General features: G+C 39.7%; 2 protein-coding genes and 1 non-coding gene across 3 annotated transcripts; 1 reads left to right on the top strand and 2 right to left on the bottom strand.

Moving 5' to 3' along the window:
* The first annotated feature begins 126 nt into the window (after positions 1 to 126).
* LOC134654860 (dynein regulatory complex subunit 4-like) lies at positions 127 to 11,628 on the top strand. The gene is made up of 12 exons (XM_063510324.1): positions 127 to 283; positions 751 to 924; positions 1,516 to 1,620; positions 2,045 to 2,200; positions 2,317 to 2,490; positions 2,616 to 2,694; positions 3,298 to 3,481; positions 4,308 to 4,431; positions 9,431 to 9,579; positions 10,391 to 10,489; positions 11,030 to 11,104; positions 11,413 to 11,628. The coding sequence occupies exons 1-12, from the start codon at positions 233 to 235 to the stop codon at positions 11,552 to 11,554; spliced, it is 1,512 nt and encodes a 503-aa protein (XP_063366394.1). The 5' UTR covers positions 127 to 232; the 3' UTR covers positions 11,555 to 11,628.
* A 205-nt stretch (positions 11,629 to 11,833) lies between these two features.
* LOC134654859 (vacuolar-sorting protein SNF8) lies at positions 11,834 to 14,496 on the bottom strand. The gene is made up of 4 exons (XM_063510323.1): positions 14,159 to 14,496; positions 13,444 to 13,645; positions 13,062 to 13,208; positions 11,834 to 11,984 (listed from the first exon to the last, which is right to left on the bottom strand). The coding sequence occupies exons 1-4, from the start codon at positions 14,424 to 14,426 to the stop codon at positions 11,852 to 11,854; spliced, it is 750 nt and encodes a 249-aa protein (XP_063366393.1). The 5' UTR covers positions 14,427 to 14,496; the 3' UTR covers positions 11,834 to 11,851.
* A 1,899-nt stretch (positions 14,497 to 16,395) lies between these two features.
* On the bottom strand, positions 16,396 to 16,468 carry Trnar-ucu (transfer RNA arginine (anticodon UCU)). Its single transcript has one exon. It is a non-coding gene; the product is annotated as a tRNA-Arg (tRNA).
* Between the last annotated feature and the right edge of the window lie 259 nt (positions 16,469 to 16,727).

The raw sequence follows: 16,727 nt of genomic DNA, 5'->3' as shown, positions 1-16,727 counted from the left end.
AAGTGTGGAAATTACATCATTAATGTCACTGAAATATATAACAGCACTGACTTGATATGAACGCCAAACGTTACGTCATACCTACGTAGTTGCTTAGCAACGCCATTATGACGTTACAAAGCGCGAAATGTAAACAAAGCAATGTGAGCATACGAGTCATAATTTAGTTAAGTTTTTTTCTTTGTTTAAGTAACTAAAATACATTTTAAATTGTGATCCTGATGATTGCATTATGGAAAACACAGCCTATAATGTGCTTCAAACTGAAGTCGACTTTTATAGGGTAAGCTCGTGAAAATATAGACCTAAATAATTTGAATAACTAATCTCACGTACTTAATCCAACTAGTATACCTCTCCTCAATCAGGATATCAGGTTTTAGTTAAACCGGAGTCCCTACCCTACCACCACCCTAAAACTTAGACCGTTATAGGAAATAAATGGACTACCTACTGTGCTTACGAAGCCGGTGAATTCCACCAACCATTGTAGGTACACGATGGGATGGACTTTTTACACTCTTGGAAGCCAAGCACCCTTCGAATCAGTACCTATTCCATTTTCACAATGCCATGTTCGCTAGTAATATTCTTCTTCTTCAACCTATAATTTTTCCGGCCTAGCGCGCCAAGTTCCGCTTTCCTACCCAATCTTCTCCACTTTGCCCGGTCTTCGGCATCCTCAGGTGCGAGATTGTTCTCTTCCATATCCGCTAGTCATTAATTATTTTTCTCATTCCATACCTATAGCAAAATCAGTCGGTAGTAGACCAAGAAGTCCGTGCCCTGATATCGGACAACGAGAAACTGTCTCGCCAGGTGAAAATGCTGCTCAAAGAAAGACTGGAGAGTGAGGCCCACCAAGATGTGGACTACAGCAAGGAGTTGGAAGACCTGCGGAAACAGGTCAACCTTATTGCTAAGGTATTTTTTACTAAGGTATCTTACTCAGTGAACTCCAATCTTATCAGTCAGCGGGGGCTATTACTATTGCAGTAAAGGGCGCAAACTATGAGCTCCATTGACTCTAGGAAGACAAAATAGTCAAAAATTAAAATACCTTTCTACCCCCTACTATTGTAGTTACATTGGTACATTTAGAATAATAGAGGTACTTATTGAGCCACTTCTACAGATGATGTAGTGCATTTATAATCGGTTTCCATCGTATTTTCTCGGCTAATTTACTCTATATTATTAAATTGTACAACGGGATTTAATCGCGTATCTAAGTTTTAAGGTTTTCTAGTGCGCAAAACGTTCAAGCTGATAAACAAGACCAAGTGCGGGTAGTTCGAAAAACTCGCGCGGTTAGAGGATGCTGATGTCAACTTAAGCCAGTCTTCTCCGAGACCACGGGGACAACGCCGTCCTCGAAACGTCGGAGGTAAATCGTAAAACTTAGATACGCGATTAAGTCCCGTTTAATAATGTGTAAAAATAGTGAAAGTTTAAACCAGTGTAATTTACTCTATAGGTAGGTACTTACCCACATATTTCAATTTCTTGTTTTAGGAAAGAGACTCAATTCACGTCCTGTGGCAAACTTCCCAAAGAACCATAGAGGCATTGGAGAACGAATTGCAAACTTACCAAGGATATGAAAAGGGGAATAAACAAGTGCGTAACCGTATTATTCATGTTTTTGCTTTCAAGTTCATAGTAGATCCATGCCGGCTGCGCCAATAGGGCATTTGACTACCAGTCAAATCAGTTTATTTCTTCGAACTGTCAAAACGATTTTGCTACTATGGAATTTATTTGAAACACTAGCATGTGATTCACAATCAAATTACATAGGTCAAATTTATAGTTTTAAACGGGTTTTAAAATAGAAATTGTGTCTAAAAATATCTGCTGTCTACGTTTCTCTATTAATCTTCTGGAGCTTTATTCCATGCATGGTGTAAAATAATTTATTTTGAATACAGTCAAATACCCACAAATAATAATATTTCATGTTGTTTTTTTCTAATATCTATTATGAGCCTTAACACATTCTATATGTTGGGCTAGACAGACCGATCATTTTTACACTTTCCAGGATATAAAAGAAGAAAACCGTGGCCTTGAATTGAAGCTCGACACCGCACTAAGGGATTATATTGAGTTGGAATCTAAGTATAAGGAACTTCAGAAGAAAAACAACACTATGGAGAATGAGCTGATTAATAGGGAAAAGGAAATTAATACTTATAAGGTAAATCAGTCAATTATAATGTGAAGATGGTCCTTCGAACCGGATCAACTTTATATCTTACCTAAATACTTACTTAAATTTTATCTGCCAACTTCTTTATTAATTCTGTATTTAAGGAAAGAGGCAAAACATTAGAAAATAAATTAGAGAAGACAGCGAAAGACCTAGAAGAGAACAGGATCAACTTAGCAGTCGAAAGGAAAAATAACGAAGACCTAAAGTCGCAATTGACCACATTGCAGAAAGAATACACTGAGAAAGTAAAGAAAGAAATGGAGGCTAAGTCTAAAGTATGTAATTAAGTTAAAATTATCTGGCGACGTTTGATTATAACTGTTTTTTTAGCTTGTACTTTATAAGAAAATATAAAAGTCAAAAACTGTGAAGACTTACAATTATTATTGGCATTCCTCAGGTGGCTGAAGCGTTGCAATTATTCGATTTAGTTACACGGGAGAAGAATGAACTGCAGAAAAAACTCGCGAAACTAACAGGTAATATTATCTATTATCCCTGATCCTCCCGAGACCCAGAAGCATTTGTTTTGTTTTTGAATTTGGAACCCTTAGTTACTCAATGAAAGTTCAAAATAGTTTTTGGAATATGTACAAAAAATTGTACATTGGGTCTTAGGAGGTTATCATGAAATTAGGGGCTCCCTTTAAAGGGCCTGATATTAGTTACTTTAGTTAGAGAGGTAAAGTCTAAAAAACCGCACCCCTGGTTTGACAGCCGAAACAGATGCTGCTGTGTACTGCGCTATATGTTTTGTAGTCCCATCAACGTTTGACAATCAAAATTACTGCATAATATACGGAGCCGTGTAGCGCCATCTGGTTTATTAGCCGTCAAATTCAAAGCACGAATTTCACGAAATTGTCTTACACTTTCCACATCTAATACACTAAATTAATATTTTTCATTTCTCATGCTCTGAAAGAGGGTCATGACCCTCTAAAAGTTCTAAAAGGTGTGCAGAAAATGATACGTTTCTGCACTAAAGCATTTTACGTTCCAAGTACGACTCTTTTAGCAGAAATGAGTGCCTTTCATCCGTCAATTGGTCAATCTACTATTTCTGGGAAACTTTTTCTCAGGTGAAATGTCCACGCTAAAACAAACCTTAACCAGAGTGAAACAAGACACAGAATCCAGCTACAGAGCGGAGCTGGACGAGGTAAAGGAGAAATACAATGAGAAGGTGGCGGACATGCTGGAACATATCAGGAATTTGGACACGGAGTTGGTTGAAAAGGGATTGTTGCTGAGCAAAACTCTTAGGTAAATCGAATACCTAAGCTAGCTAAGAATTACCAACAAAAAAAAAGGTGATCCCTCCGCGTATTAAAACATTCATTGCCACCCAGCCAAACAAGACATCCGCGCCAGATCACAAAAATTTCGTCATATAAAGTTACGATCCCGACTGTCAGGTCGTCCGGCCTGGGAACGAAATCATAAAATACCTGACAATCGGAACGTGTACAGTCAGCAGCAGAAGTTGCTAAGCAGGCGAGGTGTTCAAAATTACCTTGACGCGCTCTTATTCTCTTAACAATAAAGTCGCGTCAAGATAATTTTCAACACCTCGCCCGCTTAGCAACTATTGTTGCTGACTGTACCTACCTATACAAAATGCATCCATTCTAAACAGCTTCCTTAATTTAATTTTTAACAAGCAGAAACGATTGCGACCGATATTATATAAATTTATAGGTGGAAAGATGACTGTCTTGGGTGAGACTTCAGATTCAGACTCACGGCCTCTGGATCGATACTCCAGCGTTCTGTCGTCTGAGCCACCAAGGCCTCATCCATAGCCAGCAAATTTTTCCACCATATTATGTGTCTAGGGCAGTGGTTCCTAACCTGGGGGTAATTACCCCTGTGGGGGTAAAACTGGTATTTTACGGGGGTAATAAGCTAACCTAATATAACAATACAACAAACGTACACGTTTTATTTTTTAATTACCATTGGGAAGAGGGGTAAAATCAGGTTCCCTAGATAGTCATAGGGGTGACGACTGAAAAGGTTAGGAACCACTGGTCTAGGGGATCCTAAGCGACATCTACCGCTAGCTTTAAGTTTCTTTCATATATTTTAGGGAAAACAAAGTCCTCCAAGCGTCGAACGAGAGCTACCTGAAGCAACAGAGGAGTGAACTCAAGTCCGTGGACCCGAGGCTGGCTCTCGCGGAGCAGCGGATCGAAGCCTTGTTCCAAGAACTGGTAAATTTAAAATGTATATTCAGCAGCAGAAGCACGTTTACACACGGACCGGACGCTTCTTTGAATGCCTTTCCCGCTTAAGAGCGCTCCAACAAGAAAAGTCAAAATAATGCAAAATTGATGATATTCCTCGATGACATTCAGTACTTTAGGGTCATTATTAGAAACAATGAGTACTTATTACGGTAAAAGCGTCTTCTTATCTTTAGGAATTACTTTTTAAATATTAGAAAAAGGATTTATTAAATTAGTAATGATTTTTTTTCTGATGGTCGTTTCCGAAAAACCACGTCTAGTACTGAATTGTGAGCTCGTATTTGTAAATGTTGAGAAGTTTACTCTGGTAAAGCTGGCTATTTTGTATTACTAATACCCTGTACATTAGGAATTACTTTTGACATTTTTCCTAAATACCTTTGAGAAAGAGAAAATCGAAGAAAAACAAACTCAATTTTCTCTCCGAAACAAGTGTCAATTCCTACGAAATTCTACTTAATATCGAAGTCATTTTCATACTCAAGCAATCTACAGCGTTTGCTTATACTGATGGTATACATTAGTGTTTATGAAATTCTACTATAATTTTTTGTCAATTTTTTGAAAACGACTCTAATATTACCGATGACGCGCGGTCGTGAGCTCAGTGCCGCGGCAGAGCTTGTAGAGGTAGGACGTGTGTCGGTCGGCTCCGCACGTTTTCAACAGCGACGACGAGGTTTTTTATCATTGTGTGCGGCAGGCGCCGTGTAAAATGCTATACTGTGTGCGTGACAGTGCGTGTATACGGCGACTGAGAAACTTTGATCCTAGTACTGTGTATTTGGTTTTATAGTATAGTATGTAACTACCGGACAGCATTAAAGATATTTGAAATGATCTGATATTTTATAGGTACTAAATTAAAAAATGGCTGAATACAAATGCTTTTGATGACATGTCAGAATCAGAATATATAGGTCTGATGATGGAGCTGGGAGGTGGTCACCGGTACCAATCAATCATGCAACTAAACCACTTCGTGTTTCGGCTCGTTTGATTCGTCTCAACAAGATCTTTGACACAAGATAGGACTCAGGGTCTGATGATGGAGCTGGAAGGTGGTCACCGGTACCAGTCAACCACGCAACTAAACCACTTCGTGTTTGGGCTCGTTTGATTCCTCTCAACGAGATCTTTGACACAAGATAGAACTCAGGGTCTGATGATGAAGCTGGAAGGTGGTCAACGGTACCAGTCAACCATTCAACTAAACCACTTCGTGTTTCGGCTCGTTTGATTCGTCTCAACAAGATCTTTGACACAAGATATTACTGAGGGTCTGATGATGGAGCTGGAAGGTTGACACCGGTACCAGTCAACCACGCAACTAAACCACTTCGTGTTTGGGCTCGTTTTATTCCTCTCAACGAGATCTTTGACACAAGATAGAACTCATGGTCTGACGATGAAGCTGGAACGTGGTCAACGGTACCAGTCAACCATGCACCTAAACCACTTCGTGTTTGGGCTCGTTTGATTCGTCTTAAGATTTTTGACACAAGATAGTACTGAGGGTCTGATGATGGAGCTGGAAGGTGGTCACCAGTACCAGTCAACCATGCAACTAAACCACTTCGTGTTTGGGCTCGTTTGATTCCTCTCAACGAGATCTTTGACACAAGATAGAACTCAGGGTCTGATGATGAAGCTGGAAGATGGTCACCAGTACCAGTCAACCATGCAACTAATCCACTTCGTGTTTGGGCTCGTTTGATTCCTCTCAACGAGATCTTTGACACAAGATAGAACTCAGGGTCTGATGATGGAGCTGGAAAGTGGTCACCTATACCAGTCAACCACGCAACTAAACCACTTCGTGTTTGGGCTCGTTTGATTCCTCTCAACGAGATCTTTGACACAAGATAGAACTCAGGGTCTGATGATGGAGCTGGAAGGTGGTCAACGGTACCAGTCAACCATGCAACTAAACCACTTCGTGTTTCGGCTCGTTTGATTCGTCTCAACAAGATCTTTGACACAAGATAGGACTCAGGGTCTGATGATGGAGCTGGAAGGTGGTCACCGGTACCAGTCAACCACGCAACTAAACCACTTCGTGTTTGGGCTCGTTTGATTCCTCTCAACGAGATCTTTGACACAAGATAGAACTCAGGATCTGATGATGGAGCTGGAAGGTGGTCAACGGTACCAGTCAACCATGCAACTAAACCACTTCATGTTTCGGCTCGTTTGATTCGTCTCAACAAGATCTTTGACACAAGATAGGACTCAGGGTCTGATGATGGAGCTGGAAGGTTGGCACCGGTACCAGTCAACCACGCAACTAAACCACTTCGTGTTTGGGCTCGTTTTATTCCTCTCAACGAGATCTTTGACACAAGATAGAACTCAGGGTCTTACGATGAAGCTGGAACGTGGTCAACGGTACCAGTCAACCATGCAACTAAACCACTTCGTGTTTCGGCTCGTTTGATTCGTCTCAACAAGATCTTTGACACAAGATAGGACTCAGGGTCTGATGATGGAGCTGGAAGGTGGTCACCGGTACCAGTCAACCACGCAACTAAACCACTTCGTGTTTGGGCTCGTTTGATTCCTCTCAACGAGATCTTTGACACAAGATAGAACTCAGGGTCTGATGATGAAGCTGGAAGGTGGTCAACGGTACCAGTCAACCATGCAACTAAACCACTTCGTGTTTCGGCTCGTTTGATTCGTCTCAACAAGATCTTTGACACAAGATAGTACTGAGGGTCTGATGATGGAGCTGGAAGGTTGGCACCGGTACCAGTCAACCACGCAACTAAACCACTTCGTGTTTGGGCTCGTTTTATTCCTCTCAACGAGATCTTTGACACAACATAGTACTCACAGGGTCTGATGTGCAGCTGGAAGGTTGTCATCCCAGACACGAAGTGGTTTAGTTGCATGGTTGACTGGTACCGGTGACCACCATTCAGCTCCATCATCAGACCCTGAGTATCACCTAGTGTCCAAGATCTTGTTGAGACAAATCAAACGAGCATAAACACGAAGTGGTTTAGTTGCGTGGTTGACTGGTACCGGTGCCAACCTTCCAGCTCCATCATCAGACCCTCAGTACTATCTTGTGTCAAAGATCTTGTTGAGACGAATCAAACGAGCTCAAACACGAAGTGGTTTAGTTGCATGGTTGACTGGTACCGGTGACCACCTTCCAGCTCCATCATCAGACCCTGAGTCATATCTTGTGTCAAAAATCTTGTTGAAATGAATCAAACGAGCCCAAACACGAAGTGGTTTAGTTGCATGGTTGAATGGTACCGGTGACCACCTTCCAGCTCCATCATCAGACCCTGAGTATCACCTAGTGCCAAAGATCTTGTTGAGACGAATCAAACGAGCTCAAACACGAAGTGGTTTAATTGCATAGTTGACTGGTACCAGTGGCCACCTTCCAGCTCCATTATCAGACCCTGATTGTCACCTAGTGTCAAAGATCTTGTTGAGACGAATCAAACGAGCCTAATCATGTTACTACATGGTTGATTGGTATTCGTGACCACCTTCATCATCATCATCGGGCTTCATCATCAGATGCTTAGTATCAGCTGGTTTCTTAACTTAAGATACAAATTAAAGGTTTTATTATATAGCTAAAATAGTTTCACTATACAACCTATACCATATGCAATGACGAAAAATGAAAATAAGAGAGTACCTAAGTAAGTACGTATAATTTCTTTCTAGTAATAATGACCTACATAAGTATGTATATTTGCACTGGATTTAGTATTTTCGTACCAAATAACATTTTTAGGACTTTGATATTAAAGTACAGTTAGTGTTGTTATGATTGATTTCAATATGCTTCACGATCGGATCAAGAATGTTTAATCCATCATTGTAGTGCGACCGAGGGAAAATGCGGTGGAAGGGTTCGGCGACCTGAGATCGCGGGGCCTGCCGCAGCGCGTAAAATACCTAAACTCGCTCATCCCCGAAATGTAATAGCACTCTTAACTTGTTCTACCACAGACTAAAAATGTAGGTAAAAAAATACTACATATCTTGGTCAACCAGATCTTGACAGTAGAAAAAGGCGGCAAATTTGAAAAATGTAGGCGCGAGGGGATATCGTTCCATAGAAAATTTGAATTTCGCGCCTTTTTTTACTGACATTATTTGGTTGACCAGCTATACCTACTAATATAACTGGTTCATTGTCCCACTTATTAGGGTTCCGTACCTCAAAAGGAAAAAACGGAAACACTACATGCCTACTAATACAAATGGTTCATTGTCCCACTTATTAGGGTTCCGTACCTCAAAAGGAAAAAACGGAACCCTAATAGGATCACTCGTGCGTCTGTCTGTCCGTCCGTCTGTCACAGCCTATTTTCTCCGAAACTACTGGACTGGATCAATTAAGTTGAAATTTGGCACACATATGTAAGTTTGTGACCCAAAGATGGACGTGTAACGTAAATAAATGAATTTTAAATATGGAGGCCATTTTTGGGGGGTAAATGAGAAAATTAAAAAATAAAGTTTTTTAAACTATATTGTGTTACATATCAAATGAAAGAGCTCATAGTAAGGATTTCAAATATATATTTTTTTATAATTTTAGGATTAATAGTTTAGCAGTTATTCAAGAGAATAGGCAAAAAATGACCATTCCCTCCCCCCCCCCCTTATCTCCGAAACTACTGGGTCTAAAATTTTGAAAAAAATACACAAAATAGTTCTTTATACCTATAGATGACAGGAAAACCTATTAGAAATGTGCAGTCAAGCGTGAGTCAGACTTAATGTACGGAACCCTTGGAACGCGAGTCCGACTGTTTTGGTTTTTTTAATAGTCTGGCAAAACAATTTTGTCTACTGACAAAAGTCTGTCCTGAAAAAGGCGATAACGATAAATTTATAAAATGTACCTAATATGCGCGCAGTCGGACTCTCATACAAATTTACAATTATCGCCTTAAGAAAATACATTTGCATGTTATGGTCGCAGGTCGCATCAGAAAGACGGAACATCCAACTGGTATGCGAGAAGCAGAGCTTAGCCATAGACATACAGAGGATACAAGACAGCCACACGCGTGAAACCAAGCGCCGTGACTGGGAGGAAAAGCTACTGAAGTCACAGTGCGATGAGCTCAAGTGAGTGAGACAGAGGATTAAAATTGAATTGAAACCCCTTTTCTACCCTATCTATGTATATCCCTTTGCCTATGTATTATGATTGTTATGATACGTAAGATAAGAAGCGCTGGTGGCCTAGCGGTAAGAGCGTGCGACTTGCAATCCGGAGGTCGCGGGTTCGAACCCCGGCTCGTACCAATGAGTTTTTCGGAACTCATGTACGAAATATCATTTGATATTTACCAGTCGCTTTTCGGTGAAGGAAAACATCGTGAGGAAACCGGACTAATCCCAATACGGGCCTAGTTTACCCTCTGGGTTGGAAGGTCAGATGGCAGTCGCTTTCGTAAAAACTAGTGCCCACGTCAATTACTAGGATTAGTTGCCAAGCGGACCCCAGGCTCCCATGAGCCGTGGCAAAATGCCGGGACAACGCGAGGTAGATGATGATACGTGAGACAGAGGATGTGCCATAATTATGAAAGAAACACTAGGCGACGAATGTCCCGCGACACGAGTCGCCAGCGACGTCGGGTGAAGTGCCGCAACATTGCAGGATGTCGCTCGACAGCTCGACACGACTGACAACATGCGCGCGACAGATGTCGCTCGTGTGTGTCGCCAGTATCGATCGCAACCGACTTGGGTCGCGCGACTCGCGCGGTGTCGCCAGATATATCAAGCGAAGTCAGAGACATGTCGTGGGACATGTCTCCTCTAGTGTATCCCTGGCTTTAGTTTCCTCTGTCAATTTAGAACATAAATGGAAATTTAACATCGGCCTTGGCGTCCGTTTTGGAAGATAGTTGTCAAGTATTTCTTGTTTCAGAGTTCAAGTGGAACACTTGCAGAAATCACTAGATGAAACGCACGATATCATAGGCAAATTGCAGACAATGCTTACATCTAGAACCGAGCTTAACCTAAAGTAAGTACAATCCTAGTTACTTATATTAAAGCGGGAGTTTCCAACCGTGGAGTCACAAAGGAACCGATTTTTTCTTTAATCAAAGGCTCAACACAAGAAAAGTAATACCACAGGGTACTGATATGAAACGTAACAAAAACAAATAAAACGTCAAAAATAACGCATCTTAGGTACCTACAGTCGCCATCAGATATACCGGAGCGGCCGAGGCGTTCACAATATCTGAACAAGCACTCTAACGCAGTGGTTCCTAACCTTTTCAGTCCGGTCACCCCTATGACTATCTATGGAACCTGATTTTACCCCTCCTCCCAATGGTAATAAAAAATAAAACGTGTACGTTTGTTGTATTGTTATATTAGGTTAGCTTATTACCCCCGTAAAATACCAGTTTTACCCCCACGGGGGTAAATACTCCCAGGTTAGGAACCACTGCTCTAACGCCTTGACAATAGAGGCGTGCTCAGATATTTGTGAGCACCTTGGCCGCTCCGATATATCTGATGGCGACTGAACATAACATACCTTCTCGATTTGCAGAATGGTGTCAACTAAGGAAGAGGAGTTAGCAGAGCTGCATACACACTTGGATAATCAAATGGAGCTTTGTAAAAAGTAGGACCTTTAGTCTTTGGCGATGGCCCTCAGCCTGCTACTTCAGTTTCAGTCCTATGTATTACAATATTCACAGTGACTTAAATTCAGTGATTAATTTACATTGAATAATTTTACGGTTTAGACTCAATATGTTTTAGTCACTCGCGCGACATGTTTCAGAGAGCCTAGGTCTCTTTTCAAGCACTAACAGTGCGAGCAGCGTTCACGAAGGCCGTGTATCGTGTACTGCACACAACAGTAACACAACACGCAGCGTAACAGTATGTCTCACAACAGTTTAATTTCAATTAATTTACACTTCACAGGTGGAAAGAATCCTACGTAGAAATGACAACAAAATTAAAGAAGAGATTGGACGATTTACAACAAGAAAATAAAGAACTAAGGTCAAAATTAAAACTACCCTCAATAGCGTCGTCGATACAAGACGATAGCTCGATAAGCTGATGATTGTAATTAGAATCGAATTTAAATGAATTTACAGTGCAATATTATTTTAATAAATCATTTATTAAACTTAATGGTTTTTACTGTATATACAATTTGTTATAAATATTTTACAAAATCGCCTATTCCTAATATATGCGCCAATCGCCATCGACAATAAGGTCCCTTTTCATAGATAACGTCACATATTATTTTAAATATCAGATGGCATGAACAACAAATATTCGCTATCTGATATACTGACAATTCTGAATAAGAATGTTTTAGGAAAGTGACCCAATAACTATATATGTACTATTATTGCGCCGCTACGCACTCGGAGAACATGCTAGGGAACCAATACAACATCTCCTTGTCTTGTGTGTCGATCCATGCTAGGCCCTCTTTCACCATGTGGTTTAATGCGTTTTGGGCTCTCGTTTCGTTCCAACTGGAAATCAGATTATTTATGTTAACATAAGGCAGAATAGTTTAGAATGGAAATGTAAGGAAAAATTGCGGTGGATTTAAAAACGCGAAGACGAACTCACGAAATATACCTAAAGCCTTGGAGGATATAACCAAACGGAGACGCCTTGTCTGTAATTTTCTGTACGAAACAGTCTGCCGATTGTTGCGGGGGAGGGGCACGTCAAATGTATACGTAACGTAAAAATTGCAATGTCAAATAAGCGTCAGTCCATAGTCCATAGATTGTGTATTACCACTGGCCGCCTATTTTCGACAGAGTCCCCTCTGTTAATGGCTACTCCGTTTGGTTATATCCTCTAAGCCTAAAGCAGATAAATATTTAACACATATCACTATTTATTTATTTATATTTATTTAAGCCTTTTATTTTACCTTAAATAGTTTGCATAATAAAAGTTTTCTATTATTATTGTTGTTTATTTTACTATATTAAGGACCCCTGTCGGGTATAGGCCTCCTCCATATCTTTCCACCTTTCTCGGTCTTTAGCCTTGATTAGCCAATTTTCTCCAGCTGTGGCTATGATATCCCTGGACCATCTTGTTATGGGTTTTCCTGCCTTCCTTTTGCCATGGGGTCCTGGCCACTTTGTGACTTTGTTGGTCCATCTGTCACATATCACTACATAGTATAAAATAAAGTCGCTTCCCTGTCTGTCTGTCTGTATGTATGCTTAGATCTTTAAAACTACGCAACGGATTTTGATGTGGTTTTTTTAATAGATAGAGTGATTCAAGAGGAAGGTTTATGTATAATTTGTTAACCCGTGCGAAGCCGGGGCGGGTCGCTAGTTGATATTATAAAAGCACCAAGGCCTGCGCATTTCCAGGTGAGTGAGGCTTTTATATTATTTTTTTGCTAACATCTTACACAAATAATTGTTTGTCCGAGGCGCGAAAAAATAACGGAAATGGAACTAGCACGTTTTTTCCGAAAGTCTAAATCCTCGTGGACCGAGTGGCTGCAAGGATTTCTCAGTCTCCACTTACAGAACAGTAATATAAGGCCATGTCAATGTAAAAATCCTAATCCTCACCCTAGGTCCCCAGTAAGTATGCTAGCGGAGATCCAGGCCGTGCCCAGGGTGCTGGCCTTCTGCAGCACCAGGGTCTGGTCCAGGTTGAGCTCTCCGGGCACCGACTGCACCAGCCATCTGCCCTTGCCGATGGGAACTACTGTGAATCTGTAATACAATGAAGAGTATCTTAATGTAGCGATTTTTTTGTCACATTGGAACTGTTCAATTTTTAATGGGAGCTTCAAACATTTAATTAATCCCATTAATTCCATTGTGTAAAGAAAGAAACCCATATCCTGTGGGCTCCTTTAATTCATGTACCAATTAACTTCTTCAATTTATAAAGTCTGCCTAGCCTAAGCTAACATTACACCAACTTGTATCATTTGAATAAACTCACCCGTTGCCAAATATCTTTAATTTCTTAACAGCAGCCAACAAGTCTTCGTTAGTGATATCCTGATGCTTCTTGGCCTTCCCCCGGGATGCGATCAGCCTATTCCGAAGCTCCTCAAGTGTGATCAGGCCTCCGTTCTTGTAGATTGTTGCCATGCACACTTCTACTATTTGGACTCCTAACTCGTAATAAAAATCACCTATGCCTAAAAGAATGCTATGTTTAGTAAAATGCCGAAAAACATGCAATAAAAGCAATTCTTTGTATGAGAAAATAGTTATTTTCGATACAAGTGCGAAAAAGAGGAAATTCGAAACAAGTGGCGATAAATTAAAACACAACCGAAGGGAGTGTTTTAAATCGACACGAGTTGCGAATTACCTATTCGCACGTTTATCAAACAACGTTTTACAGTACATATGGCACTTTAAAGTTTCGACATACGCACGAAAAGTGCTATTTTACGCACTAGTGCGGAAAAGTAGCCCCATATGTACTGTAAAATTAGTTACAGGATCATACTAGCCTGAATTGACTTTTTATCAAGAAGGAATAAAATTCTACTAAGGTGACATCATCAACCAGGAAATAATGTCTCAAAACAATGTTCTCAATGATATTAGATACTTTATGTATATGATAACACAAATGCAACTTTATTATTCATAAATCTGAACGTTTAAGCAAAAGACAGTAAAATTACGTTCCAAATACAAACCGAGAACTGACCAGAACCCCTTTCCAGAAGCCAAAGGGTCTACACCGATGGCAGCGCACATTTCCTGGAACTGCCTACGGAACTGGGCGTTCTTCTTTATCTCGTTCTTATGTTTCGTGGCGAACTCCTCCAAGTTTTCCCTGAACACTTCTAGTTGCTTGGACATCTGCTGAAACTGATTTTCTTGTATTTCGGAGCCTTTCTCTCTGTATTTCTCTTGCTCTAACTTTTGTTTTTGGATGGCACCCACGCCAGCTCGTCTTCGCATCTTGATTATTATTAAATATGAATTATAAATTAAATATAATTTAAATAATAGGCTGAAGGCAAAGTTGTTGATTTTTTTGACACAGTTGACTTAGTTGACATTGACAATTAACTGACAGAACTTTGACACTTGAGCAAACTCATGAGTCGTTCTACGCAAAGCATATTTTATTTAATCGTTTATATTCTGTTTACGTTCCGTAATATAGTTGGTCAAACCAAATTGTCAGTAAATAAGGACTGTCTCATTTCAAACACAGATAGAGATAATCATACTATCTTTGTCTTACACTTAACTAGTACTAGCACCTAAAAGAAAAGGATGAGTATAATTTTTTTTTGTTCTCATTTACTGACAATTTGGTTTGACCAACTACATATACATTATGGTGTTGTATTCTCATATATATATTATACTACTCTTTGTCTGATATCCACTATACTTAGGTTTTTTTGACCAAAAAAAAAAAATAATCTGGGAGAAACTCCATGCATGTTGTAAGCAGGGTTGGGCAGTATTTCAATTACATGTATTTGAAATACGTATTTGAAATACAAATTAGTATTTTGTATTTGTATTTCAAATACTACCTCAAAAGTATTTTGTATTTGGTATTTCAAATACTGCACTCACATGTATTTAGTATTTTGTATTTCAAATACTTCAAGCTTCAAAATACATTTCTATAAATACATTTTATTAAATTCTATAATCCTAAAATGTCTAATCTCTCGCACAAGCTGTGAGCCGACCGCGAACCTCCGATCCAGCCGAGATACAATTTTCATTGGCTGGATACTGGATCTATATTAGGTCAACTTCTGCGTGGAACTTTTCGTTTAAATCTAGGGGATAGGGTCATTGCAGTAGTTTCCGTCCATGCACTAGTTTTCGACGACTTGACGGATTATCAAAAATATATTTCATTTTTAATTTACTACTTTTTGCGAAATCTTCATCTTCCTCGCGTTGTCCCGGCATTTTGCCACGGCTCATGGGAGCCTGGGGTCCGCTTGGAAACTAATCCCAGTAATTGGCGTTGGCACTAGTTTTTACGATAGCGACTGCCATCTGACCTTCCAACCCAGAGGGTAAACTAGGGCCGTAACTGGAATTAGTCCGGTTTCCTCACGATGTTTTCCTTCACCGAAAAGCGACTGGTAAATATCAAATGATATTTCGTACATAGTTCCGAAAAACTCATTGGTTCGAGCCGGGGTTCGAACTCGCGACCTCCGGATTGCAAGTCGCACGCTCTTACCGCTAGGCCACCAGCGCTTCCTTTTTGCGAAATATCATTGTTATATGTAGACAGATATATTGCTTAGACGCCTTAGACATAAGGATTGAAATCAGTCCAAATTTGTGCAGGAATGTAGGTATATATTCAAATTTCGTCAAGTGGACGTAAACTAGAGCTGGACGAAAACTAGCGCAATGACCCTATAAGTTTATATGAAAGGATATTCGTTAACGTTAAAACTAAATGCTAAACAAAAAAATAAATAAAGGTATATTTTGTAATTGAAATACATTATTTTAAACACTGTAATTTGTATTTTGTATTTCAAATACCCGTCACCAAAGTAGTTTGTATTTTGTATTTCAAATACTTTTAAAAATGTATTTTGTAATTTGTATTTCAAATACGTGGAAGTCAGTATTTTGCCCAACCCTGGTTGTAAGTTGTTATCGTAAGGTCGGGTTACATTGACCCAACAGAGGGTAACTTTGGCCCATGCTTTTAATTGTTTGTTAAAAGGTGGTTAAAAGCTAAATGTGATAAGGTTTAAATTAAAGCACCTCATGCAGACAAGATTGAATTGGTTAATCAAACTAGTAACAATATTTAAAACTTGAATGAAATCTAGAAACAATATAAAATAAAGTTATTGGGGTAAATCTAAAGAAATACTCAGTAGGAGGTTAAATCAGTTAAACGTCATGCAATTGCAAAAAAGCTAATGTCCATCCCTGGTGGGGATCGAACCCACGACCTTTGGATTAGAAGTCCAACGCGCTATCCTCTGCGCCACAGGGACTGTTGAACGAGTTGTCAAAATAGCGGATCAGTATACGCGGCTTTGTTCGTCAGTGAGGTCGTTTACTCGTTATTATAAGAATACTTTTAACTACGATTATTAAACTTTTCTGGAAATTTAGTATACTTTTTTAATTATTTTCGCATTATATCACCTAAAATATTAATATCATACGACGATTATATGAATTATAAATTAATTATCACTAAATTGATCTTCCGGTTACAGAAATCATAGCGGAGCCGGAAAAGTCGTGAAA

This window comes from Cydia amplana, chromosome 15, assembly GCF_948474715.1.
Source record: "Cydia amplana chromosome 15, ilCydAmpl1.1, whole genome shotgun sequence".
Lineage (NCBI taxonomy): Eukaryota > Metazoa > Arthropoda > Insecta > Lepidoptera > Tortricidae > Cydia > Cydia amplana.
Note: the sequence above shows the minus strand (reverse complement) of the source record. Positions and strands in the feature narration are given on the sequence as shown.

Excerpts from the sequence above, each read along its gene's own strand:
- LOC134654860 (XM_063510324.1), top strand. The coding sequence starts at position 233 with ATGGAAAACACAGCCTATAATGTGCTTCAAACTGAAGTCGACTTTTAT. Across the intron at positions 1,621-2,044 it reads ATGAAAAGGGGAATAAACAA|GATATAAAAGAAGAAAACCG; the intron begins GTGCGTAACCGT and ends TACACTTTCCAG. Across the intron at positions 4,432-9,430 it reads AAGCCTTGTTCCAAGAACTG|GTCGCATCAGAAAGACGGAA; the intron begins GTAAATTTAAAA and ends TTATGGTCGCAG.
- LOC134654859 (XM_063510323.1), bottom strand. The coding sequence starts at position 14,426 with ATGCGAAGACGAGCTGGCGTGGGTGCCATCCAAAAACAAAAGTTAGAG. Across the intron at positions 13,209-13,443 it reads TTAAAGATATTTGGCAACGG|ATTCACAGTAGTTCCCATCG; the intron begins GTGAGTTTATTC and ends ATTGTATTACAG. Across the intron at positions 11,985-13,061 it reads ATACTTACTGGGGACCTAGG|TTGGAACGAAACGAGAGCCC; the intron begins GTGAGGATTAGG and ends TCTGATTTCCAG.